The sequence below is a fragment of the Rhea pennata genome, chromosome 10, assembly GCF_028389875.1.
Source record: "Rhea pennata isolate bPtePen1 chromosome 10, bPtePen1.pri, whole genome shotgun sequence".
NCBI classification, from domain to species: domain Eukaryota; kingdom Metazoa; phylum Chordata; class Aves; order Rheiformes; family Rheidae; genus Rhea; species Rhea pennata.
The window spans coordinates 789728-813274 of record NC_084672.1 but is presented as its reverse complement, the minus strand read 5'-3'; the positions used below and the strand labels follow the sequence as shown (position 1 = coordinate 813274).

General features: G+C 59.1%; 1 protein-coding gene and 1 long non-coding RNA gene across 4 annotated transcripts in view; one reads left to right on the top strand and one right to left on the bottom strand.

Annotated features, from left to right (window-relative positions):
* Nucleotides 1-22741, top strand: part of FRMD5 (FERM domain containing 5) — a 102907-nt gene extending 80166 nt beyond the window's left edge. Inside the window, exons 5-15 of one of the 3 annotated variants that reach the window (XM_062583421.1) lie at nucleotides 2101-2198; nucleotides 5183-5306; nucleotides 6141-6228; nucleotides 11167-11255; nucleotides 14156-14219; nucleotides 14579-14670; nucleotides 16484-16558; nucleotides 17250-17318; nucleotides 17673-17779; nucleotides 21814-22166; nucleotides 22346-22741. In XM_062583421.1, coding sequence (XP_062439405.1) covers nucleotides 2101-2198; nucleotides 5183-5306; nucleotides 6141-6228; nucleotides 11167-11255; nucleotides 14156-14219; nucleotides 14579-14670; nucleotides 16484-16558; nucleotides 17250-17318; nucleotides 17673-17779; nucleotides 21814-22166; nucleotides 22346-22393 — 1207 coding nt within the window. In that variant the 3' untranslated portion in view covers nucleotides 22394-22741. Of the gene's footprint in view, nucleotides 1-2100; nucleotides 2199-5182; nucleotides 5307-6140; nucleotides 6229-11166; nucleotides 11256-14155; nucleotides 14220-14578; nucleotides 14671-16483; nucleotides 16559-17249; nucleotides 17319-17672; nucleotides 17780-18296; nucleotides 18877-21813 lie in introns of those variants that run through there. The other 2 variants (XM_062583419.1, XM_062583420.1) reach the window with 2 other exon arrangements.
* LOC134144484 (uncharacterized) lies at nucleotides 9295-14194 on the bottom strand. The gene is made up of 2 exons (XR_009959393.1): nucleotides 14060-14194; nucleotides 9295-11220 (listed from the first exon to the last, which is right to left on the bottom strand). It is a non-coding gene; the product is annotated as an uncharacterized LOC134144484 (long non-coding RNA).
* Nucleotides 22742-23547: the final 806 nt, after the last annotated feature.

Genomic DNA, 23547 nt, shown 5'->3' with positions numbered 1-23547 from the left:
TACGTCTGTATGAGAGCTTTGCCTTGTGTGGGCATGTAAATCTGTTATTCCTTCTGCCAGTGGTCCAAGGAGATCTGCTCTGCGGAGGCAGTCCAACAAAACTTGGTTTCAAGGAAAGAAAAGCCATGGCTAGGCTCCTGCCTGGGTGCTCATCAGCAGAGTGAATTCGCTTTGCTAGGGCTACAGGTCCCCCTGCAGCGGGGAAATGGAAGAACACGGAGGGAAGGAAGGACAGGGAAAGGAGGAGGGAGTAGCTCCGAGCCCGGGCAAGTCAAGCTCTTGCTGAATTCTGCCTGAAGAGGAGCAGAGTGGCAGGGGGAATTCCGGAGCTGTGGCTCTGGCAGTTCTCAAGCTCGTAAATATTTTGCACCGTTTTCCTTCGTGAACACTCAAAGGGTGGCCTCGTCGCACAGCCCAGGCTCTGTCCTGGAAAAGTCCCCTCTCAAGATGGATATTTTTAAGGTATAAGCAACCTACAACACATCCAAAAATTGCTTGGCAAACTGCAGAGGTCTAAGCCCAGCAAGGTTTTTGAATCTTTTTCTGGCTGTTGCCTTTTATTGGTAAATATTTTATCTGTGTATGTGTGTGTGTGGGGTTCCTCATCACTATTTTAAGGGGAAAAAATGCATAATGAAAAGAGGCTTGAGGTGCTGGATGCTTGGAAGGGGAGAGAAGGACTTCGTGCACTGTGGGTTGCCTGCGGTGGGGCTCTGCGGACGCTGTGCCGCGTTGAGCCGGGTGGCAGTCGTGACCCGGGAGGCTCCTGGGACATGGTTAGCGTTAGCACGCAGCCGGCTTCGTCCGAGCGCCTGCTCCGTCAGCCCGGCGGCTCCTCGGGATGCTTCGCCTCTCGCTCTGTGTCTTCGAAAATAGTCTCTCTGCAGGAAAGGTGTTTTACTGAACCAGGTTGTTAGCAGTTTTTGCTGGCAGAACTGTTTCCCCCCGGTCAAGTGCTGGATGCATGCTTGTGTAACCACAGCCTGGTCTGCAGCAGCAAGATTTTATTGTCTATGATTCGGTCGAACATGAGCACGTCCCTCGTTTTTCCTTCTCCTAGAGCACTGGGCGGCAGCAGCAGCAGGTCTGAACTTTGGTCAAGTTTCCCTGCCAGACCCATTTGTCTTCATCAGTTCCTGCGGACCGAGGGCTGCCGCTGCTGCGTATTATTTTCTTTTATGTTAGCTGCTGCTGTTTAGAAAATCCTGATCACTGGAAGTCGGGGCTGCTAACTCATTCCGGATTGCCCGTCCTCCGGAGGCAATTAAGTGGGTAGTTAGAAGACTGTTCTCCTCTTCGTGAGTGAGGGATTAGCTCATCTTTATTACTGCCAGGCGACCTTCTGCTCCGCCCGTTCGCTGCGCCTGCCCTGGAGGAGCGGTGCCCTGTGCCGTCCGCCCGGCGCTGGGTCGGCCGTCGGCACCGCGCCGGGCGAGACCCGGGTGCGGTGCGGGCACAGCGGCTCCGCCGCCGCGGCTGGAGCTCGGGCTGAGCATCCCCTTCCCTCTTGTGCCACGAGACGGGCCGAGCAGTCCTTAATGGCTGGATTTATCTTTAATATATTTTATCTGTGAAAATTAGTGGGTTTTGTCATCATGAAAATGGTCTTGAGAAATCAAGCGTGACTGAGATATTGCGGAGAGCAAGTCTGAGCGTTTAAACATATCCCTGAGCACTCCAATTTCCATTTTGCTGCTTAACTGTATGACTTACATTTTATCTAGGTTTTCCCAAATGCATTGCCACATGACTCAGCCCAGACTGTTACTTAGGTTTAAGTTTATTCAGATATATTTATTCAAATATATAATTTTTCCAGCATATTTTGTTTATCTTCTTACGGGGCTTTGGTGCATGGACATAGAGATAGGCAAGTGCAAGATGCTTCTGAAGGCAGTGAAATACCTAAATCTGAGCCCAAGAACTTAAAGGGGAGCTGCCTAGTAATTAGCACTTGTTAAGTCTGGGCAAATGTAATGTCTTGGATGGCTTGGAGAGAAATGTTAGTGCAAGTGTCTTGTGTAGATATTCCACATCTAAATTGCCTGCTTAGGTAATTTAAACTTTGCTTAATGAATGGAATATCTCTTCTGTCTTCAGGTATTTAGTCTTCCTGCAGATCAAGAGAGACCTCTACCATGGCCGTCTTCTCTGCAAGACTTCAGATGCTGCTCTGTTAGCCGCCTATATCCTTCAAGGTAATGCTTTTAGACAAGATAAATTTGCTTTTCATGCTAAGTACTGATTACATTTATTTCACTTACAACAGATCACTGCACCTGGAATAAAAATGTCATCTAGCCAAGGCAGAGCTCATGCTTCGAGATTGTACTTGCGTCGTACTGTGTTGGTCTAAAAGAGAGTTAGAGTTGATATTGTGATCTGAATTGCACCAGAAACAACCACTCTGCCATCTGGTCTCTCAGAGTTGTTCTACCTGGATCCAGGTCAGCAGCAGCTCGGCCCCGTGGCTGAGGTAGCGCGTTTCCAGGCTCTGCGCTTGTCCGGCGGCTTGCACGCACGGAGCGCAGAGCACTCCACGAAAGCGCCGCAGCTCCCTGCAGCGGGCACTGTGCGCGCTGCCGGGCACCGCGGGACCGGCGAGGTGGCTCGCGGCTTCCAGGTCGCTTGCTATAACCACGAACACCCGCATCTGCCAGCTGTACCACCTTAGTCTAGTCAGAAAACTACGATATTCAGCATTTCCAGGGGGAATTCAGTACAATTCAGAGAAACCTCCCTAGATCTAAACTGTTTGCCGCACAGAAAATTCTCTCCCAACCACGGGAAGATGAGAAACGTCGGAGGAACCCAGTTGCCCCGGCTGCAGCCGCGGGGCACGGCGCGCTCAGGCCGCTCTGCCGAGGCCCGCTGGTGAAGCCGGCTGCTTCCCGGGCACTGGCCGTCGGCGGCAGCTGCGGGCTCGTGGGGCCGTGTGGATGCGGAGTGCTCTGCGCTGCTTCAGGGTGACTTCTCGTGCGCGTGCTCTGAGCCTGTGCTGGATGCTCCGCTTCGTTAAGGCCAAAGAGACGCACTGAGAGAGACCCGCGGCACGGCGCTCTCACTGCCTGGGACCGTCCGGCGAGCCCCGGCACTTTGCAGTCGTGAAGAGGGATCCGAGCGAAGTGCACTTGTGCTGACTTCAGAACGGACGAACGCATCCTCGCACGGGCTCGTTTCCTGCTGCTGAGCGCTTTGGTCAGCGAGGCTGCGCGGGCGCTGGCTGAGTGCAGACCCTCGGCCCGCCGGGTCTTAGCACAGCCTTCCCCAGTGCTCCCAGCTGAAGAACCGCGATGCTGGAGCCGGTGAAGCTCCGGCCGTGCCGCTCAGCCCCTGCAGGCTTCCTAGCCCACGGGCACAGGACTCCGCACTTTACTCGTACTCCCTTCTGAGGCCCTTGATATATGTAGTCATAATCCTGGGATGATTTAGGTAGATGTGCCTGAGAAATCAGAAAAGACAAATTTCAACTTTCCGGAGCATTTTTGAGTTATTTCGTAGTGCCAGCTTATTTCCCCTCTTCTAGCGCTTTAAGCAGGAGCCATAAAAATTAATGTAACCTCTACATTTCACTTAGGACCTGAGGCTGGAGGGAATTAAATCAGAGCAAGGTCCTTTCGCTCCCAGCGCGAGAGGCTGCAGCTCCTGGGTCCCAGTAGACCGCGGGAGGAGATGCGCAGCTGAGGAGCGTGCTGCTGCGGCGCGCGGAACGGCCTCCTTCGGCTGAAAGAGCGCCGTTCTTTTTCCTCGTCTCTCCTTTTTTTCCCTCCCCTTTTACACAGCTGGAGTCAAATTCAGATGTAATTACTGGCTGGGTCCCAGAGGGTGGTGGAAGGAGAGAGGAGGAGCTGCCTGTTCACCTTCAGCCTGCTTCAAGGAAAAAGCCGTTTTGGCTGGTTTTTTCCCCAGCTTTGCAGGGCGCCTTGCGCTGCGCTCCGCGGGCCGAGGGTTGCGGCGGGTTTCCTGCGAGCAGGGATCGAGCCCCGCAGGGAAGTCCCGATACGAAGTCCTGCCACCAGCCCTGCTGCCCCGGGCGCAGCGGGCACTGCGAGCGTGGACCCCGTCACTACGGTCCTCCAGCCAGCGCTCCCTCACCGTACCTAAAAAGCCAAAGGAGCTTTTCTCAATGTCAGTTTAGAGGTTTCCAACTAAGTAATTTTTTTCCAGGCCCAGTTGCATCCACTGGGTGAGCAGAATTCGTTTGCTGCTGTGTTTCCAAGCAGGCCGGGCTGGTTTTGTATTCTGGGTTTGGAAGAAGATGGATTGGACTGAGCGAGGTGCCTCTAGCATTTCGTTGTAGGGATTGGTGGCTACAGAGAGTGTTCCCTGAGTGCCCTGGACTCCTGGAGTGACGTTAGTATAGTTTTCGTCCCATTAATCACTGCTTCATTTCGCTTGATGTTAAAGAACAGCAGAAGCTGTGCCAGTCCGGGGCAATTTCTAGATCTGTTTCCTTTCCTGCAGGCCGTCTCGTGGCTGTGCTGCAGGAGGTGGCAGGAATGCAGTTTTTATTTTGGCAATGTTCTTGTTACAGCCAGGGAAAGGTCCTGAGTTTTGCCATCGTGCAGAGCCGCTCCCTGTATTTTTCTCACCAGCAGGCGAAACACAGTCGAGCTGCACTAACACTGCAGAAACGCCTTCCAGTAAACGCTCTCCCACTGAACCCACGCCCCGTTAACCGCTGGTTTTGAGCGGTTTTCTGCCGCAGCGGGGGTGTCCGGGCCGCGACGGCGCGCGCCGGGCCGGGGCGAGCAGGACCGCGAGCCGCCGTCGCGCGGGGCGGCCGCAGCGGGCTGCGCTCGAGCTTGCTCTGGGACCGGAACAGCTCATGGGAAACATTTGGCAAATAATTCGAGGAATTAGCAAGTTTGGGACGGTGACCATCAGCTCGCGCGTGATTCCCAAGCACGCGGTGCGACCAGTTGGGCCCAGTTAACGCCTTGGGAACGACGCGGCGCGGCGGGGAGGCCCGGTGCTCGGCGCTGCCCGCTCCCCGCTGCCCGCTCCCGCCGAGCCCCGCCGAGCCCCGCCGCCGGCCCGGCTCCCGCGCTGCCGCCCCCTTCTCCCGTCTCGAGCCTCCGCGCGCCCCGGCCCTCGGCGCCCGGCTGCCCTCCCGCGACCATCGCGGGCAGAACAGCAAGCGCTGCTCGCTTTGTTACTCATCTGTCCTTTCTTTTACCAGCGGAGATTGGGGACTACGACCCGGGCAAGCACCCAGAAGGCTACAGCTCCAAGTTCCAGTTTTTCCCTAAACATTCAGAAAAGCTGGAAAGGAAAATTGCAGAGATTCACAAAACAGAACTGAGGTAAAGTCAGCGCTGCAGCATAGCACGCACTTTTCTTTCAAGGGGACGGGAAAGTTGACTGATGTGAGGGTTGTTGGCGTGCTGCTCTCGTCCCTGCGCAGGGCTTTCCGTCCTGCTGCGGGGCGGCTGCACCTCCTTTCGCACCTCCTGTCGTGTGTGAGGTAAAGCTGACCGTCAGACGTTCTCGTGGTGGCGTTATTCACATGCATCAAGAAAAATAGTCTTGAAAGCATGTCTTTAAGCAAGACCGTTTTGTCGTATTCAGTTAGAGGCACTGCAGCAAACTCTGCAGGAAAGCACCCTGCACGCGGGGAGGGCGGTGGGCGTCCCGGGGGCCGGGACGTGAGGCTGAGCCGCGGCGCCCGGCTGCGCCGTCCGGGGCCTGGCCGTGACCTGTGCCCCCGGTCCTGGCGGGTGGTCCATCTCCCCGAGTCTCCAGCGCCTCCGAAATCCAGCAGAGCCTGCGGTTTCGTGATGCGGTTGTGCTGCCTTCTGCCCGTAAAACTCCCCTTTCGTCCCTAGGTGAAGAAATGCTGGTAGATGCCTGTGCTGCATATATTTAATTCGACCCTAAATTTTGCAGATGCTCCTTGATTCTGGTCCTTTCCGTGCTGCTGGCTTGGCATATCTCCTGCTAAACCAAGCCGGCAGGAAAGGAGAAAGGACGAGCTTTCGATGCCCGTTTCCTGCTTCAGGCTGATTGCGCTAGCTGATGCAGCTCTAACGCGCCGTGACCGATGCCTCCTGTTAACGGAAACCGTGAAGCTGACGACTGCCTTTCCCATTCGTGTCTTTCATGGAGAACTTTCTTTTTGCTTCTTTTTCCTCTGCTAGTGGTCAGACACCAGCTACTTCAGAGTTAAATTTTCTGCGGAAAGCCCAGACTCTGGAGACCTATGGAGTTGACCCACACCCTTGCAAGGTAAAATTGTTTTCAGAAAGCTATTTTTTTGCTAGATTTTTCACTCTAGCTAGTAGCAAGTTGCAGAGGTACCACTGATTGGTTCCAAGTGCAGCAATTTATCATCTGCCAGCAGGTTTTGGCATTGACAGAGCCATACTATGTGGCATGTGCTGAGAGCAGCTCGGTGGGTGCTGCTCTCTTCAGCAGAGCCAGCAGTCCTTTGCCTAGACTTAAATAGCTTAAAACGCAAATATGTGCACTGAGGGAAGCAAGGAGGACAACTACTCTGAAATTCATCCGTAAGAGCGTTTAAGGAAGCTATAGGAAAGTGTTTTCGTATGCGGACAACCGTAAAAGACAATAGCCAATCGTCTTTTGCAAAAGCGTGTAATTTTGAGGCAATAACAAGGTCAGTAATATGTCTGAGAAACCAGCAACTATTAATCTCCAGAGACAGTCTAGCTGTATATTCTTCCCCGGTCAGTAATCTAGTTTTCTGTTTGAAACGCTCTTTACTGACTGCGTAGGTCGTTGCACTGGGCGCTGTGTGGCCCCTTATAGTCCCATCGCGTGCAGATGGACGTGGGACGCCAAGCAGACAGAGAATTTTACTCTAAGGGAAGTGTCTACTCCGTGGCCATCCAGGGTTTTTAAGTGAGCTGTGCGGGTCTGCCCCTCGCTGCCCGTCTCCCGAAGGAAGCCGCCTCCCGCGGGCTGCAAGCCCGGCCGGCCCCGTTGCTCTCCGGCCCCCCGGCGCCGGCTCTCGGCCGGGCTGCCGCGGCTGCCTGGCGTCCAGCCGCGCGTCCGGACCGCCCGGCTCCCACGCCGGCTCGCGAGGAGAGGGCGCGGGGGCCCCGCGCGCTCGGCCGCGGCGGGGAGCCCCGCGGCAGAGCCTCGCTCGGCGCTCGCCGCGCTGACGCCCCTTGCCGCCCGGGGCTCTGCCCCGCTCCTTCCCCGCCGCCTCTTCAGACCTGCGCACGGTCCCTCGCCGAGCAGGCGGCGGCAGCCCGTCGCCCCACCGGCATTTTGGGTGCCAAGAGGCCGGCGCAGGGCACACTTTCCCCACCCGGGGTGCAAAAGCTGCCTGGCACCGGGCCGACCTCAGAGCTCCCGAGCGTGCTGCCGGTGCGGGGGGGGGGATTTATTCGATCCGCTCTGCGGCGTACGGGGGCAAGCAGGCTTCGTACCCCTGGGCGCGGAAGGAGCTGGGTCAGACGTGAGCAGAATGGAAACCCTGCAAGAAGGCAGGAACAGCCGTGCCGCCCGCGCTGAGCCCCGGGGCCGCGGCGCCGGGGCGAGACACCCGCCACCTCGCGTGCAGACGCCAGCAGAAGCGGCTGGCCCGCCGTCAGGCTCGCAGGTTCTTGAAAGAGGCAGTAAAATCCTGCTCCCTGCTGCTATTTCAAATTCTGATTAAGGCCTCGGGTCCACGGCTGTAGCTACAGCAGAGGAAACACCGAAGCCAGCTACGCCGGCAGCCTGATGCTGGATGTGTGGCCGTCGCCGAGGGAAGGGGCTCTGGGAGAGTTGCTGCCTCGTTTTCTGATTAGCTGGTGAAGTTCAGGCAGGGAGCGTTCTGCTTTCTGACCAGAATCCACATTAATGGTCCTCTTGAGAGGGATGGGAACAGCGAGAGAGGTGCAGTAAAATAAATAAAGATCAGCTCTTAGCTCGAAGGCGTGTGGCAGGCTGGGAGGATCGGGGAGGACCCGCTGCGGGAGGCGCGGGGCAGCGGTGAGCGAAGGCGGACGGGGTTCTGCCGCGGCCCTGGCCGGCAGCAGGAGAGTCCTGCCTGGGCTCCGCTGGGCAGATGCGGCGCCGTGTTGGGCAGAAACGGGGGCTGCCCAGGAGCAGGAAGTTGCTGCTCGGAGGAAGTTGCAGAGTTGCTTTCCCTTTACAGAGAGGCACCGTGAATTTGGAGACAGAAAGGAGAAGTTACCTTAGGGGTTAAAAACTACCTCTTTTAGCATACTGGCTTGGTTACGCTTGGCTAAGTGCGTTAACAAGACGTCTTGGACTGAACACACCTACCTCAGCCCTTTCCACCTACTGCTGATCTCAGCATGTTTCACCTGCATCTTGTCAACGTGCCAACGAACCAGGCGAGTCTAATCGGACCAGCCTGGTGGGGGCTTTGAAAGATGCTCAAGGAATCCTCTTCGCTGGAGTCTTCGCTCTGGGTTTTGCGTTTTCGTTCAAGATTTCCTTTCTGGAGCAGAGTGCCCCCGAGGCAGGGAGGGCCGTGTGCTCCTGGGCTGGCGGCAGGCTCTGTGCAGGTGCGTGGGTGGCGGTGCCCTGCGTTCCCGGTGCGTGCCGTGTCCCTGGCGCACACCACGTCCCTGGTGCACTCTGCATCCCCAGTGCATCCTGCATCCCTGGGGCACCCCACGTCCCCAGTGCACCCCACGTTCCCGGTGCACCTCGCTTCCCCTGGTGCGCCCCACACCCCCCGTGCACCCCACGTCCCTGGTGCACCCCACATCCCCCGTGCACCCCACGTCCCTGGTGCTGCGGGGAGCTGCTGCAGCACCTTGCTCTAGTGGGCTAGCAGGGCTGCAGCTTGTTTGTAGCTACCGGGGAACAGGTTGCTTCTGTGAGTTAGGAGCTGATAATAGAAGAAAAGTGAAAATTAAATCTATGCATCTTATCACTTGCAAGAAAGCCCATTGGAAAAGTGTCAACTGTTCATGGCAAAAGCGTTTCATGGACAGGCAGACGCCTGGGAGCAGTCAGCAGCTTTCCCTTGCCCGAGTCTGGCGGCTCTCGGTGGGGGTCAGCCGTCAGAGCAGGAGGCAGCAGCCCTGCTTCCTACCATGGAAATCGCATTTGTTGCACTGAACGGTAGCCCCACAATCCCAGATCTGTTTGCAACGCAGCCTGGTCCTGATGATGGCACCCAGTTCAATGCTCTGGAAGGAGCGTATCACTCCTCTGGAGTTCCTCTAGTTTTCTCTTTCCTGAAAGTTTTCCAGCTGCCTTAAACATCCGATGTGAATCAGAGCAACATTAAAACTGGGCTGTGCTGCACGAAAGCGTGTGTCATTCTGAGCTGCCCAGAGATCTGATGACTGACAGAAATGGTGCTAACGCACAGATAGTGTATTTAATATTTAAAACATTTCAAAAATGCTGGACTGAATTCTTGTTAATGCAGACCATTTCCTTTCAGTGACTTCTATGTTTAGCTTCCCCCCCCCCCTCTTTTTTTAGTTTATCAAATTTTTTGTACAGTCGTCGTGTTTCGGTCTCGATCGTTCCACCGCGGTCGAGGCCCTCGAGCGGCTCTGCAGGGCGGTGTCTCTGCAGCAGGGGAGGTCGGGGCCGGCTCCCCGTCCCGGAGGCACGCGGAGCCGCGCGACCAGCCTGCAGCCTTGGGAAGGAGCGGCGTGGAGAAAAGCGCTTTGGCCGGCCAGGTCTCGAGCTGCGACGGTGACTGTGGTCTGCTCGTCGCCTTTGCTGTGCAGCGTAGACAGCGGTGCTGCCACTGCTGAAAACAGTAACCTGCTTTCTGCAAAGACACATGGAGATCTTTCTTCTTCCTCAAGACATGTCTGTTGCATCTCAGGCATGATTAGTTTGGGGATTTATGTCTTGTTTTATACAGGATATTGGATTGAGGTCCAGGGCTCTTTGCTTTTGGCCGGTTACTCTTGACAGATTAAGATGGATTTTGATCTAATCTGGATTTAAAACCAATTTGCTCACTACTCAAATTCTGAAGATCTAATCAGGAAAACTAGCTGCCTGCGCAGCTTGACATGTACGTTCAGGTAGCTGCCTCTGTGTAGCGAGCCTGGAGACGAAGACCCGGAGCACTGGGCTACGCGTGCGGAAATCGAAAATCAAAGCAAAAGTCTCCTGCCTCCGGGTTAGATCAGTGGATGCTGCATCGGAGGAAGCCGAGTGGGAGAGCTGTAACCCTGAACGGAGAGAGGAAGGAAATCCACGACTTTCTGTGGTCTGAAATGGGGCTTTGCTGTGGGAGACATGACAGATGGTGGCTGTAGCTCCATAGTAGAAAGTAATTTAACGTGAAAGAATTGACCTTGTTTCTATGCCATCGTTTTAGTAGGCTTCTAAGACTTTCTAAGTTTCCACTTGCACCAAGCCGCTGTTGTTTTAGATGTAATTCACAAGCAACTCGCATGACCCGGGCTAGAGGAGTGCAGGCACCAAGCAAAACACAAGCTGTGGTAACATCAGCTGTAAAATTCTTTGTCTGCTTTTTTGCCAAATGCGCCAGAAATACCGTGTCTTGTGCTGACCCATGACGTGCAGATTTCGTTCGGCTCAGCATCCTTCTAGGGAAGTCAGAGTGTGGGTCAAACATCTAGTGTCTAAGCAAAAACCAGAGTGAATCTGAGCAACTACTGAGCAGCCCCAATTGCTCCGTAATACTGTTGAAATTCAGTGTATATCTGTTTTTTGCATGAGCACCCAAACAGTTAGCGATACCTTCCCCAGAGTCTAGATGTTATGATTAAATTAAGCTGCTGACTTGCTCTGTACATGACGCTAATTGCTGGTTTTAAACTGTCTTGACGCTGGCCAGCTGCACTGGCTATAAATGCCGTGCAGAGATCTGAGGGAGTCGAAAGTTTAACAGGTTTTTACTGTTTTGCAGTTTACTTATTAGTGAAAGAATTGGTGGTATGCAGGGCACTGTCTTCAGTTTGTTACTTACTAGTAAATCGATAAGACTGCTGGAGCCGGGAGTTACGCTGCATTTTTTCCTCATTAATTCTGCTGGACCAGCCTATTCTTTTATGCTGCTGCAGATCCCAAAATATATGCAAGATACCACGGTCTAAATAAAACTGTCAAGAACTGTTCTGCTGGCAAAACTAAAACCGAGGAGTCATTAATGCCACCTAATTTAGGGCTGAGGATTGCTATTGACTCGTAGGCTTTGCTAGCTCTGCAACATTGTGATGAGAAGCCGTTACTGTCTTCCAGGACGTGTCAGGCAACGCGGCGTTTTTGGCCTTCACTCCTTTCGGGTTTGTTGTTCTGCAGGGAAACAAGAGAGTTCACTTCATCAAATGGTGAGTTCTCCCGGCTTTGCCGTGGCACGCCAGTCCGTCCTGCCGGCTTTAAGCAGCTCCCGCCGGCTCGTTTGTGCCCCCTCGCTTGCGAGGAGAGCGGTGGAGGGACGAGCATCGCGCTCGGCGCCCCGGGACGTCCCGGGGAGCTGCTGCCGGCAGCGGGGTGCTGGGCGATGCCGGCGCTGGGCGCGTTCCTCCGGGCGTGAACGGGCAGCCGTGGGGAAGGGGCTACAGGTCCGGGGAGGGGAGGGGGCGCGCACCCGGGTCCCCGCGTCGTGGCTGGGGCTCGGGGCTCGGTCCTGGCCGGGGAGGCTCGGAGGAGAAGGGCCCGAGGGGCCCGACGCTGGAAGGGGCGTCCCGTGCCGGCGGGCGTTTGCGCCGGCTCCCGCGCCCGCTGCGCGGCCGAGCCCAGGGACGCCGGTGCCCGTCGGGGGCGGGGGGGGGTCTGCCCCTCGCACCCGGGTGCGCCCTGCCCGGAAACGTCCGTCCCGCGTCCCGGCGTGCCTGCTGCTCTGACGGCCTCGCTGGTGCCTCCCGTCTGCCCGCAGCTCTCCGGGCCCCCCGCGCCCGGCACGGGGCGGCTCGCCTGCGGGGCGCGCGGATCCGGCCGGCGCCGGGAGGCTGCGGCCGCCTGCGGCTCCGGGGCGGCTCCGGGGCTGCGGCGGGCGGCTGCGCCCGGGCTGCGGCCGCCTGCGGCTCCGGGGCGGCTCCGGGGCTGCGGCGGGCGGCTGCGCCCGGGCTGCGGCCGCCTGCGGCTCCGGGGCGGCTCCGGGGCTGCGGCGGGCGGCTGCGCCCGGGCTGCGGCCGCCTGCGGCTCCGGGGCGGCTCCCGGGCCGGCGCTCCCGCCCCGTCCACCAAGGACGTGCGTTGGGGAGCTTCCCTTGCCCCGCGCGCCCCCGAAGCGGGGGCCGGGGCACGCTGCGCCTCGCGTGGCCGTCACCGCAGCGGCCAGACGGACAGAGCGCGGGGCTCTGTGGCAGGCGAGGTCACTGCAGCCTGCACCTGCCCGTGCGGCCGCCTGTGCTGGCAGCGCCGCTGCTCTGCCCGCGGCCCCGCGCCGCAGAGCGCCGGGCACGCTCGCGCAGCCGACGTGGAGGCCGCTCTGGCTGCTTTGGGCTTGCTAGATTTAAAACTCGGTTTGAAGCCAGCCTGGTGGTGTCAATCCGAGCCGGGGCAAGGGCGAAATCGTTACGTTCCCGGGACTAGAGGGGATGTGGCGGGCGTCCCCTCCGCCGCGGTCGCTGGGCCGTGTCGGAGCCCTCCGCGCCGGTGGAGCCGCGGCAGCTCAGCGGTTCGCAGCCCGCTCTGCAGCGAAGACGGGGCCCCTTTTCCTGGCCGTCCCCGTGCGAGACCTTCTCTTAGCTCCCAAACCCATTGCACCCGTTTGTCGTTTTTCGCACAGTTCCTCAGTGTGGCTGATGGCATTGACCATGAAATACAGCTGTTCTCAAAAAAATAAAATAAAATTCCCTGCCGTCGTAGCCCCTTAATGCTATCCGATGCTCCTTGAAAGCCTCCCAGTGCTTCTGCCGTAGGGGGAGCTGAGGCCCCAGGTGGGGTCCGTGCGCCGCTGCGTGCACGTGCGTTGTGAAACCACGGCTGGGCGCTCCCGGGAGCGGCTGGCGTGCTGCTTGCACGCGGTGCTCACACATGCTCCTCGCACGTGGTGCTTGCACGCGGTGCTCACACGCGGTGCTCACACATGCTCCTCGCACGTGGTGCTCGCACGTGCTGCTTGCACGTGCTGCTCACACGCGGTGCTCGCACGTGGTGTGCATTTGCTTGGCGTCTGCCAGGCGCGGTGTGGGTGCGTGCGAGCGGCGTGCGAGCGGCGTGCACGCGCGCGTGCGGCGGGCCGCTGCCGCGGAGCGTGCGCTCTGCCGGGCTGCTGCGCTGCGCGAGCGCGCCTCGGCCGCGGAAAGCGCTCGCCGTGCAGGCGGGAATGGCAGCACCAGGTAAAGGCAGGAAACAACTCCCGCCCGAGGCGAGGCGCGCGCGAGGCGGCTGTCGCGCTTGGAGACTTTGCGGACGCAAGAGGAGAGCTCGCCGCTCGCGGCGCACGGAGGCCGGGCGCGCTCGGGCGCTGCCGGTTGCCGGCTGTCCCGGCGCGCGCCCCAGCGCAGCGGGGCTCTCCTCGGAGCGGGCGGCCCGAGCGGAGCGGGCCATGTGCAGTTACGGTGTCACTTCTCTTGTTTGTACCCTATCCCGCTGTTGATGTATCCCAGTATCCTGTTTGCCTTTTTTACTGCAGCCATACACTGGGCTGATGGCTCCAAGGATTTTTCTGCAATAACCCCTAAGCCCCTTTCCTGGTCAGTACGCTGCATGACTGTTCCGTGTAATATGTACTCTCTATATTTGGTTTGTTGCCCCCAGACTTATTATTTTCTGCATTTGTCTGCATTAAGCCGCATCGTCCGTGTATTGGCAGAGTCACCCGAAAGCCGCCCCTCAACCCCTCTGAATCTGGTCGCATTGTTCCTCATTCTTTGCTGTATCTCAAATTTTGGCCTCATCAGCTAAGTGTGGTATCTCACATCTGATACTCTCATCCAGACGGTGCACATATGTTGTAAGCAAAGTTCTCCAGTGACTCTTGGACACCCCACTGAGAATCACACTTCATCCTGAGATGTTCCCCGTTTACAGCTGCTGGTTTCCTAGCCAGGAGTCCACTTACCACCGCGTTACACTTTCGATGAATTGAAAACATGTGGTTTTAAAACTGCTCCAACTACCATCCTTAAAATACCTGTTGCCTTTGAGCTTCCGACAAAGAATCTGGCTGACATTGTGCATATTACCCGATCCGGTTCCGCTGCGTGGGGGCCGTGCGTTAGCGGTGATCTGCTGGGGTGATGGCCGAGGCAGCCCGGAACATGCACGTTCTCTCCTTTCAGGAATGAGGTGACCAAAATGAAATTTGAGGGGAAGACGTTCTATTTGTATGTAAGTCAGAAAGAGGTGAGTGCACATTTTCTTATCTTGGGACTTACTGAACATAGTTACGCAATCGTCGTTCTTTTTTAAAATGTATTTCTGGACACTCAGAAATGCAGATAAGCTGGGTGTCGGTGAATAAAGCGGGTGACAGGTTCCTGATGTGCTTGTCTCCCCATCAATTGCATTAGGTGCTTTTGCAAGGGCGTCAGTCAGTTTTTGAAAGTTTTCCATGTCCTTTAAGTGGTTCTGGAGGAGGGTTTTCACCTTATAAATGCAATTTTTCAGCTCCTGCAGCCCTGGCATCCAGCCACATTTCCGACATACTGCCTGTTGGTCAGCACTCACTTTTTTCTGCATGGACTTCCTTTTCTTTTCTGTAGGAAAAGAAAATCGTTCTTACATACTTCGCTCCAACACCAGAAGCCTGCAAACATCTCTGGAAGTGTGGGATAGAAAACCAAGCTTTTTACAAGTAAGTGCAAGGACATTTAGGTGTGTGTTTTATTTTGTGTTATGTATTTCTCCGTGGGTTGGTATCATCCCCGTGTACATCAGGCTCTTGGCTCGCACCGCTGAAGCCCGAGGGCGCCAGTCCCTGAGTAAGCGTCCCGCGTTCGTGCGCTCTGGTTCCCAACCTCTAAATAGCTCAAAGTGGCAGAAAGGGAGTATCTGCAAAGAACTAGGAGCAGGGAAGATTTTAGAGTGCAATCACTATTCCTTCTCAAAAGACGGAAAACCGTGGCTCCCTTTTTGTGATAATAAGTCAGTTTTCTGTTCTGTTCCTGTTTGGCTAGTTAGGCTGCCTCAAAAGGGTCAGACTGTAGGGCAGAGCAGGTTGCAGAATAGGTTGTGGACTAGACTGTCTACCTGAAAACCAGGGAGCTATCAGGAGGAACATTTTGATTTTACCATATTGCTCTGTGTTTTGCTTAAAAATAGACTGCTTTGTATTTTATAATGAGTTTTATTTTAATCAGAAAGATGTAAGATGTAGTGTGTAATGTATTCTCTTTGGGAATACTGCAATCAGCAGCTGCAATCAGCAGGTTTCATTTCTTATTAACATGAAATGAAATTGCAATATTGCTTTACAAATCTTTTTATGATTAATAATGTTAGTAAATCACCACTGGATTATGCATCCAGTAGAATGGACTATGAATTCAGTGGAAGCACCGAGTATTTGTTGCTCTGTGGGATAATAGGTTGGTTCTCCTGGGATGAGGGGGACAAAGCGCCATCGCTGCCCGTGTTTTGTGTGTATTTCCGTCCAAAGCTGCGTGCAGAGACGTGGGGGTCTGCGGGCTGATGGGGGGTGGTCTGTGCGTCTAGACTCCTCCTTGCCCTTTGAGGCAGAGGTTGTGGGAAGGGTTTCAGTGTCCTTGCAGCTTCAGCCCGCGCGCGCGTGCTGCCGCGCGATGCCCGCGTCCCCCGCGGCCGCGAGCCCCTCCCGCGGCATTCCTGGCTGCAGAGCCGGACCCCGTGTCCCCACGTCCCCCTTCTCCTTGGACGGGGACCAGGCCAGCCTCATCGGCAGTTTCCTGGTCACAGCACCTATCTTTAAATAGCCTTATCTCACCAGACGGCAGAGCCAACCCGCGCCACCCGCTCCCCCTCCGCTGAGCCCTGGCGGCGCTTGAGCCGGCGCCTTCGCGCTCTCGTTAGCTCCCGCTGCGCGCGGGCGGCTCGCGAAGGCAGGGAGCCCGGGGCCGTGCTGCCTCCCCGCTCCGCCGCTCCCGGGGCAGGAGGCCCCTCGCCAGCCGTCTCCCGCGGGCCCCGTTCTCCCGCAGCGGCTGCGTTAGCAGCGGGCTCGTGTAGGAGCAGCGTCGGGCTGCGCGCGGCGGACCTGGCGAGCGCCCCGCTCACCGGGCAGCGCGTCCGCGCGGGACCCCGGGGCGCGCGGGACCCCGGGAGCTCGGTGCTCGGGGGGTGCCCGCCGCGCCAGGCTGCTGCCTGCCATCCCGGGGGCGGCTGGGCTCGGAGCCGTTCCGCTGCCGTGCCCTTCCTGCTGCCGGCTGAGCCGGAAAGCGTGCCAGCCCGGCGGCTGCGGGCGGTTCGTGCAGTCCGCTGAGGCAGAACGTGGCGGCAGCTAACCCATCGCGCGCGCCGCGCGGGGCCGCGGCGGTCGGTGCTCTAATAGGATCAGCGAAGCGGTCGATACTAATCGCCGGCAAAGTGTATTAAACCCGAGAGCAGCCGAAGGGCGGGCTGCGCGCCGCCCCGCGCCCGGCCGAGCCCGCGGCCGCAGCCGCAGCGCCGTCACGCGCCTGCCGATGCCCTTCCAGGTTGGAGAAGTCAAGCCAGGTCCGAACTGTGTCCAGCAGCAACTTGTTCTTCAAAGGAAGCCGGTTCCGATACAGGTAGGTTGCGGCCGTTACTGGCTGTTTTCGCCCGCTCCTCCGGCTCGGGGAGCGGGTCGCTGCAGGAGGGTGCTCCCATCGCGGCCTCGCCAGCGCAGCGAGGCATCGTCCCCGATGCTGCCTCGTCCCCGATGCTGCCTCGTCCCCGATGCTGCCTCCTGCCTCTCTGCAGCGCCCTGCGCTGCGGCGCCTTGTCGGGGCGGGGACAGGCCTTGGGGTTGTCCGGCTTGTTCCGTTGGGGCTTTTTCTCTTGGTAAGGAGGAGAACGAATCGTTCCCGTTCCCGAAGGGCGGTGTTCCCTCTGGCCCCGAGCGGCGGGCTGGGCGCGGGCTGGGCGAGGGGCCTCAGAGCGTCCCCAGCCGCAGGGCGCGCACGGCCGGCTCCCTCCTGGCTTGCACGGGCGTCCTGCGACGCCCTCGGCTCGTCGCCTTCCTCGGAGAAGTAGCTCCAAAGCGCGAGACGCGCCAGGAGAAGCAAAAAGTGATGGCGGAGGCGCGAGCCGGCACTTCCCTGGTCGTCGCGTACCCGCAGCAGCGCGTGCGGGCAGTGAATGCTCCCGCTGTCCGCCGGGCGCCGGGGCGGCGTGGGGCGCGGCAGAGCCGCGCGGTCCGGGAGCCGCCGCTCGGTGGGGCGGGCGGGCCGGCCGGGTCGCTGCGCGCCGTCACGGCTGCTCTTCTTGAACCTCCTGCAGCGGCCGCGTTGCGAAGGAGGTGATGGAGTCCAGCGCCAAGATCAAGCGGGAACCTCCGGAAATACACAGGTGAGCGCCCGGGAGCGGCGCCTCGGCCGGGCGGGGGGGTTTGGGGACCCCGTCCCTCGGCGTCGGGGGACGGCAGCCGGAGCCTGGACGCCTGGGGGGCCGGGGCACGCGCGTGCCGGTGCGTCGCGCGCGCTCGCCAGCGGTCGGTCTGCGCGCCAAGAGCCGCCCCGTGCAGCGGGGCCCGCTGCAAGCGGGGGGTGGAGGGGGGGTGGTCCCGGGGTCTCCGCTCGCCCCCGAGGGGCCCGGCCGGGCCCGAGCCCCGTGCGCCGGCGTGGTGCGAGCCCTCGGCGGGACCCCCCCCCCCCGGCCCGGTGGATGCCCCCCTCGAGCCGCCTGCCCGCTCTCTGCCCGCAGGGCCGGGCTGGTGCCCAGCCGCAGCTGCCCGTCCATCACCCACGGGCCCCGGCTGAGCAGCGTGCCGCGGACGCGGAGGAGAGCCGTGCACATCTCCATCATGGAAGGTAAGGGGGGGCGGCGTGGCGGGACGGGGCGGGCCGCGGCGCCTTGGGGGGGGGAGCGCCCCCGGCACTGCCGCCCAGACCGGGGCCCTTCCCGGCGGAGCCCGTGGCCCGAGCGACCGCGTTTCCCACCAGAAACCGCGCTCGGCGTTAACGTTTTGACCTCTCCCTAGAGCGCAGCTTGTAACTGCCCAAAGCTGCGCTCAGTAGATAGTCGCTGCAGCTGCCCCGCGTGCTCGCCTCTCCTCGCTGGACGTTTGCTGTGGACCGCGTCCGAATTTCTCGGGTTTATTTGCTGCTCGAGCCGCGGGGAGCCGCGCGCCCCAGCCGGGTGGGCTGCAGGCGCGTCCCGCCGGGACCCCGCTCCCCACTGCTGAAAACACGTCTTTATGTAGGATTCCCCGACGTGCCTCTGAATTTAGAGAGTCTTGCCAGCAAACTCATTTCCTAAAATATTTAAAGAAAAGGAAATAGAGACACCACCAAATGATTTAATTTTTATTTGACGGACTATTTGCAGGAAAGATCTGGCCCTTCCCTCGATCTCGCTCTCAGCCGTGGAGAGCTGAAGTCGTCCCTGGTGCATTAGCACAGCTGAGATGCGGGTCTGCCTTCAGAGCAGCTCTTACCGAGGGCAAAGGAATATTAGTCTATAACCAAAGAACTGGCAGAAAATCAGTTTTTTTTTTTTTTTTTTTATCCCTCGTACTTATGTGTGAAAGAAGGGGAAGGAAGCGATTCCTGAAGTATGTTTTGGGGTTCTTAAAGAAGTGTTTGACAGCTCTAACCGTTGATTTTGCTGCTCAGGGGCTAATAGCTGAGCAAGGGCAAAGTGAGGCCCATACAGACCAGATGCCTCCAGTGCAGAAGGAAAACAGAGGGGAATTTCTTAGCAGTGCAATCTGTATTAGTTCTGAAGTACAGCAGAGAAGACTGTAGGTTATATTAATGCCTCTAGCCCGGGCGGGAGGTGAGTTGTGCCCTGCTTTGAAATAACCCCCATAGCGCCCGTCCCGAGCGAGCCAGTGCGCCTTGCTCGTCACTTCAAAATACTGAATTCACCCGAAAAACAAATAAAACCTGCTTGAAAAACTCCTCAAGCAAGCTGGGTCCGAGCAGAGCGGGAGGAGCCGGAGTGCTGCCGGTCTGACCGCAGCCCGTGCACGTAAAGCAGCCGGGGTTGCCCCTGGAGCCGCCCCGGCTTCGGCAGCGTGCCCTGCTGCCGCCCGCCCCTCGCTGCCCGCCCGCTGCTTTCCGTCACCGGCGCCTCGCTGGGCGCCGCGGCAGAGCGGGAGCCCGGACAGCGCCGGAGGGGCCCGCGCGCCCCGGCCACCATGGTGCGGAGCCTCGTGAAGATTAAGACCAAAGTCAACGTCCGCCTGCGGCTCGTCAACCGCTGCTGCCGGGACGTGCGGGTCCGCGTGCTGGGCCTGGGGCCCCGGGTGCAGGTCGTGGCCCCCGCGCCCGCCCCAGGTAACGCGCCGCTGCCGGCGCCGGGCCCCGCTCTGCCCAGGTTTACAGTGCTCAGGGGGGCTTGGAGCGAGGAGACAGCGGGGAGGTTTGGGCAGCTCTGTGCACGGCGCCGGCGGTCACTCAGCACGGGGATGCGTCCCCGGGAGCTGCCCCTGGTCTGGGGAATGCAGCACGGGAATGTGCCCGGGAGCTGCCCCTGGTCTGGGGAATGCAGCTCGGGAATCTGCCCGGGATCTGCCCCGGGCACTGGGGAATGCAGCTCGGGAATGTGCCCAGGAGCTGCCCCGGGCACTGGGGAATGCAGCTCGGGAATGTGCCCAGGAGCTGCCCTTGGTCTGGGGAATGCAGCACGGGAATGTGCCCAGGAGCTGCCCCTGGTCTGGGGAATGCAGCACGGGAATGTGCCGGGGAGATGCCCCGGGCACTGGGGAATGCAGCTTGGGAATGTGCCCGGGAGCTGCCCCGGGCACTGGGGAATGCAGCTCGGGAATGTGCCCGGGAGCTGCCCCGGGCACTGGGGAATGCAGCTCGGGAATGTGCCGGGGAGCTGCCCCGGGCACTGGGAAATGCAGCTCGGGAATGTGCCCAGGAGCTGCCCCTGGTCTGGGGAATGCAGCTCAGGAATGTGCCCGGGAGCTGCCCCGGGCACTGGGGAATGCAGCTCAGGAATGTGCCCGGGAGCTGCCCCGGGCACTGGGGAATGCAGCTCGGGAATGTGCCCGGGAGCTGCCCCGGGCACTGGGGAATGCAGCACGGGAATGTGCCCGGGAGCTGCCCCGGGCACTGGGGAATGCAGCTCGGGAATGTGCCCAGGAGCTGCCCCTGGTCTGGGGAATGCAGCTCAGGAATGTGCCGGGGAGCTGCCCCGGGCACTGGGGAATGCAGCTCAGGAATGTGCCCAGGAGCTGCCCCGGGCACTGGGGAATGCAGCACGGGAATGTGCCCGGGAGCTGCCCCGGGCACTGGGGAATGCAGCTCGGGAATGTGCCCAGGAGCTGCCCCGGGCACTGGGGAATGCAGCTCGGGAATGTGCCCAGGAGCTGCCCCGGGCACTGGGGAATGCAGCTCAGGAATGTGCCCGGGAGCTGCCCCGGGCACTGGGGAATGCAGCACGGGAATGTGCCGGGGAGCTGCCCCGGGCACTGGGGAATGCAGCTCAGGAATGTGCCCGGGAGCTGCCCCGGGCACTGGGGAATGCAGCTCGGGAATGTGCCCGGGAGCTGCCCCGGGCACTGGGGAATGCAGCTCAGGAATGTGCCCGGGAGCTGCCCCGGGCACTGGGGAATGCAGCTCGGGAATGTGCCCAGGAGCTGCCCCGGGCACTGGGGAATGCAGCTCGGGAATGTGCCCAGGAGCTGCCCCTGGTCTGGGGAATGCAGCTCAGGAATGTGCCCGGGAGCTGCCCCAGGCACTGGGGAATGCAGCTCAGGAATGTGCCCGGGAGCTGCCCCGGGCACTGGGGAATGCAGCTCGGGAATGTGCCCGGGAGCTGCCCCGGGCACTGGGGAATGCAGCTCGGGAATGTGCCCAGGAGCTGCCCCTGGTCTGGGGAATGCAGCACGGGAATGTGCCCGGGAGCTGCCCCTGGTCTGGGGAATGCAGCTCAGGAATGTGCCCGGGAGCTGCCCCGGGCACTGGGGAATGCAGCTCGGGAATGTGCCCGGGAGCTGCCCCTGGTCTGGGGAATGCAGCTCGGGAATGTGCCCAGGAGCTGCCCCTGGTCTGGGGAATGCAGCACGGGAATGTGCCCAGGAGCTGCCCCTGGTCTGGGGAATGCAGCTCAGGAATGTGCCCGGGAGCTGCCCCGGGCACTGGGGAATGCAGCTCAGGAATGTGCCCGGGAGCTGCCCCAGGCACTGGGGAATGCAGCTCGGGAATGTGCCCAGGAGCTGCCCCGGGCACTGGGGAATGCAGCTCGGGAATGTGCCGGGGAGCTGCCCCGGGCACTGGGGAATGCAGCTCAGGAATGTGCCCGGGAGCTGCCCCGGGCACTGGGGAATGCAGCTCAGGAATGCGCCCGGGAGCTGCCCCAGGCACTGGGGAATGCAGCTCAGGAATGTGCCCGGGAGCTGCCCCTGGTCTGGGGAATGCAGCTCAGGAATGTGCCCGGGAGCTGCCCCGGGCACTGGGGAATGCAGCTCGGGAATGTGCCCGGGAGCTGCCCCGGGCACTGGGGAATGCAGCCCGGGAATGTTTCTTCAGCTCGTGTCCGTGTGTGTAATGTCTTCTGTAGTGGATGAGTAGAAATCAGAGCTGCTGGTAACTGCCAGCCGTGAGCCGCTTGCTCCCGGGGTTGATCCCCGCCGGGCTGTGGCTGCGGCAGCGCCTTGGCGCGGGTTTTGCCGGGGCCGTTTCGCGGAGGAAAGCTGCGGGGTTCGGGCGCTCGCCGGGGCTGAGCGCGGCGGGAGCCGGCGCCGCTGCAGCGCTCGCTCCGGAGGGGCCGGGCAGCCCAGCGCCTCCGTACGCCCCGCGGTCCCCGGCCGGGCAGCGCGCGGCGGCCGCTTCTCCGCCCGGCCGCAATAAAGCTGTTCCTCCCCCCCTTTGCTGTCGTCCCCCCCGGCCAGGCCTGGAGTCGCTGCGCGACAGCGCCCACTCGACCCCGGTGCGCTCGGCCTCCCACGGAGACGCCTTCGTGCCGCAGGCGAGGAGCGGCCGCGCCGAGAGCAGCGAGCGCGTGGCCGTCATCGCGGACGAGAACTACAGCCCGGCGGACAGCGTGCTGCCCACGCCGGTGGCGGAGCACAGCCTGGAGCTGCTGCTGCTCGCCCGGCAGATCAACGGCGCCCCGTGCAGCATCGAGGAGGAGAAGGAGTCCGAAGCCAACACGCCCACCGCGGCCGAGGCGGAGGCGCTGGGCGGCGAGTTCAGGGCCTTGTGCCAGGGCGCTGCTGGCGCTGGCGGGACACAAGCGGAACAGGTGAATAAGTTTGTTTTAAGTGTCCTCCGTTTGCTCCTTGTGACAGTTGGACTCCTCTTTGTTTTGCTCCTTCTCCTGATCATCCTTACTGAGTCTGACCTTGACACTGCCTTTTTCCGTGATATTCGCCAGACCCCCGAGTTTGAACAGTTCCATTATCAATACTTTTGTCCCCTCAGGCGATGGTTTGCCTGCAAAATCCGCTCCGTGGTAAACCTGCTCATTGACACCTGAAGGCAGGAGTCTCCAAATAACTAGCCAGGTGGACTCAGAAGATACCTGCTGCCCGTTCCCAGCAAATGGGACCCCTTGTGGCACCATCGGCACATACAATAATCCTTCTTTCATGACTCAGAGTACAGTGCGACCTAGGACGTGTCTTTCCAAGACGAAGAAAGGGATAGACTCATGCCAGATCAAACACATTTCCTTACAGACCCTCTTTCCTAGCATACTCAGCCGTTCCGTCTCCTATCTTGGAGCCAGCAGGAAAATTTAAGTTTTTAATTTTGATTTTTTTTCATAGATGCGTGTAATACTTTGGAAGTATCAAATAAAGAGAGGAATTTATTTTACTATTACTACTGATTATTGTATTAGCATCAGCCAGCAGCTGAGATTCTCGAGATATTGTATTATGCAGGAGCTTCAGTAATGGTGCTACTGAGTTGTAACTTAAACACTCGTGTATTGTTACTTTATCAACTCTGCCACTGTGCACAGCGCCAGCACCGTAAAGGCACTGCTTTACAGCGATTACGCCTTGCTAACCAGAGTTTCATAAGTGGCAATTCGTGGTTTAATTTTAACTGGAGCAGATCCGGATTCAGTTTAGTCCCGTGCGAGCTGGTGTTGGCACACACGACAGGCGCGAAGTAGAGCCGTGGTGGTGTAAGTCTATTCCTTCACGTAGCGTAGGAAAGTGACCGTGACGATTTAGCCTACTCTACAAACTCAGCCTTTTGCGACTTTTTCTAAACCTTGACCGTCTAGCGCTCCCCGGTGCGGCGCTTCATCACAGAGGTGTCAGCCCTGCGCGAGCGGGGCGCCAGTCCCGCAGTCGGTAGACGAACGCACTCGACTACGGTCGACAAAGTCCGAGTGCGCAGCCACCAGTAACCACATTGGATTTATTAGACAGACATTTAGCCTCAGAAAGTTGTACTTGTTTTGTACAAAAAAAAAAAAAAAAGAGAGACTGTTTCAACATATATTTTAACAACAAAATGCTATTTTGTTATTGAATCTAATCAAATCTTTTTTTACTTTATGGATTGGGTGAACACAGCGCGCTGTACAAAGTGATTCAAGTTGAGCAAATGGTTTGGGAATAAACATTTTTGTTGACTGGATTCCTAACATCAGATGATTAACCCACAAC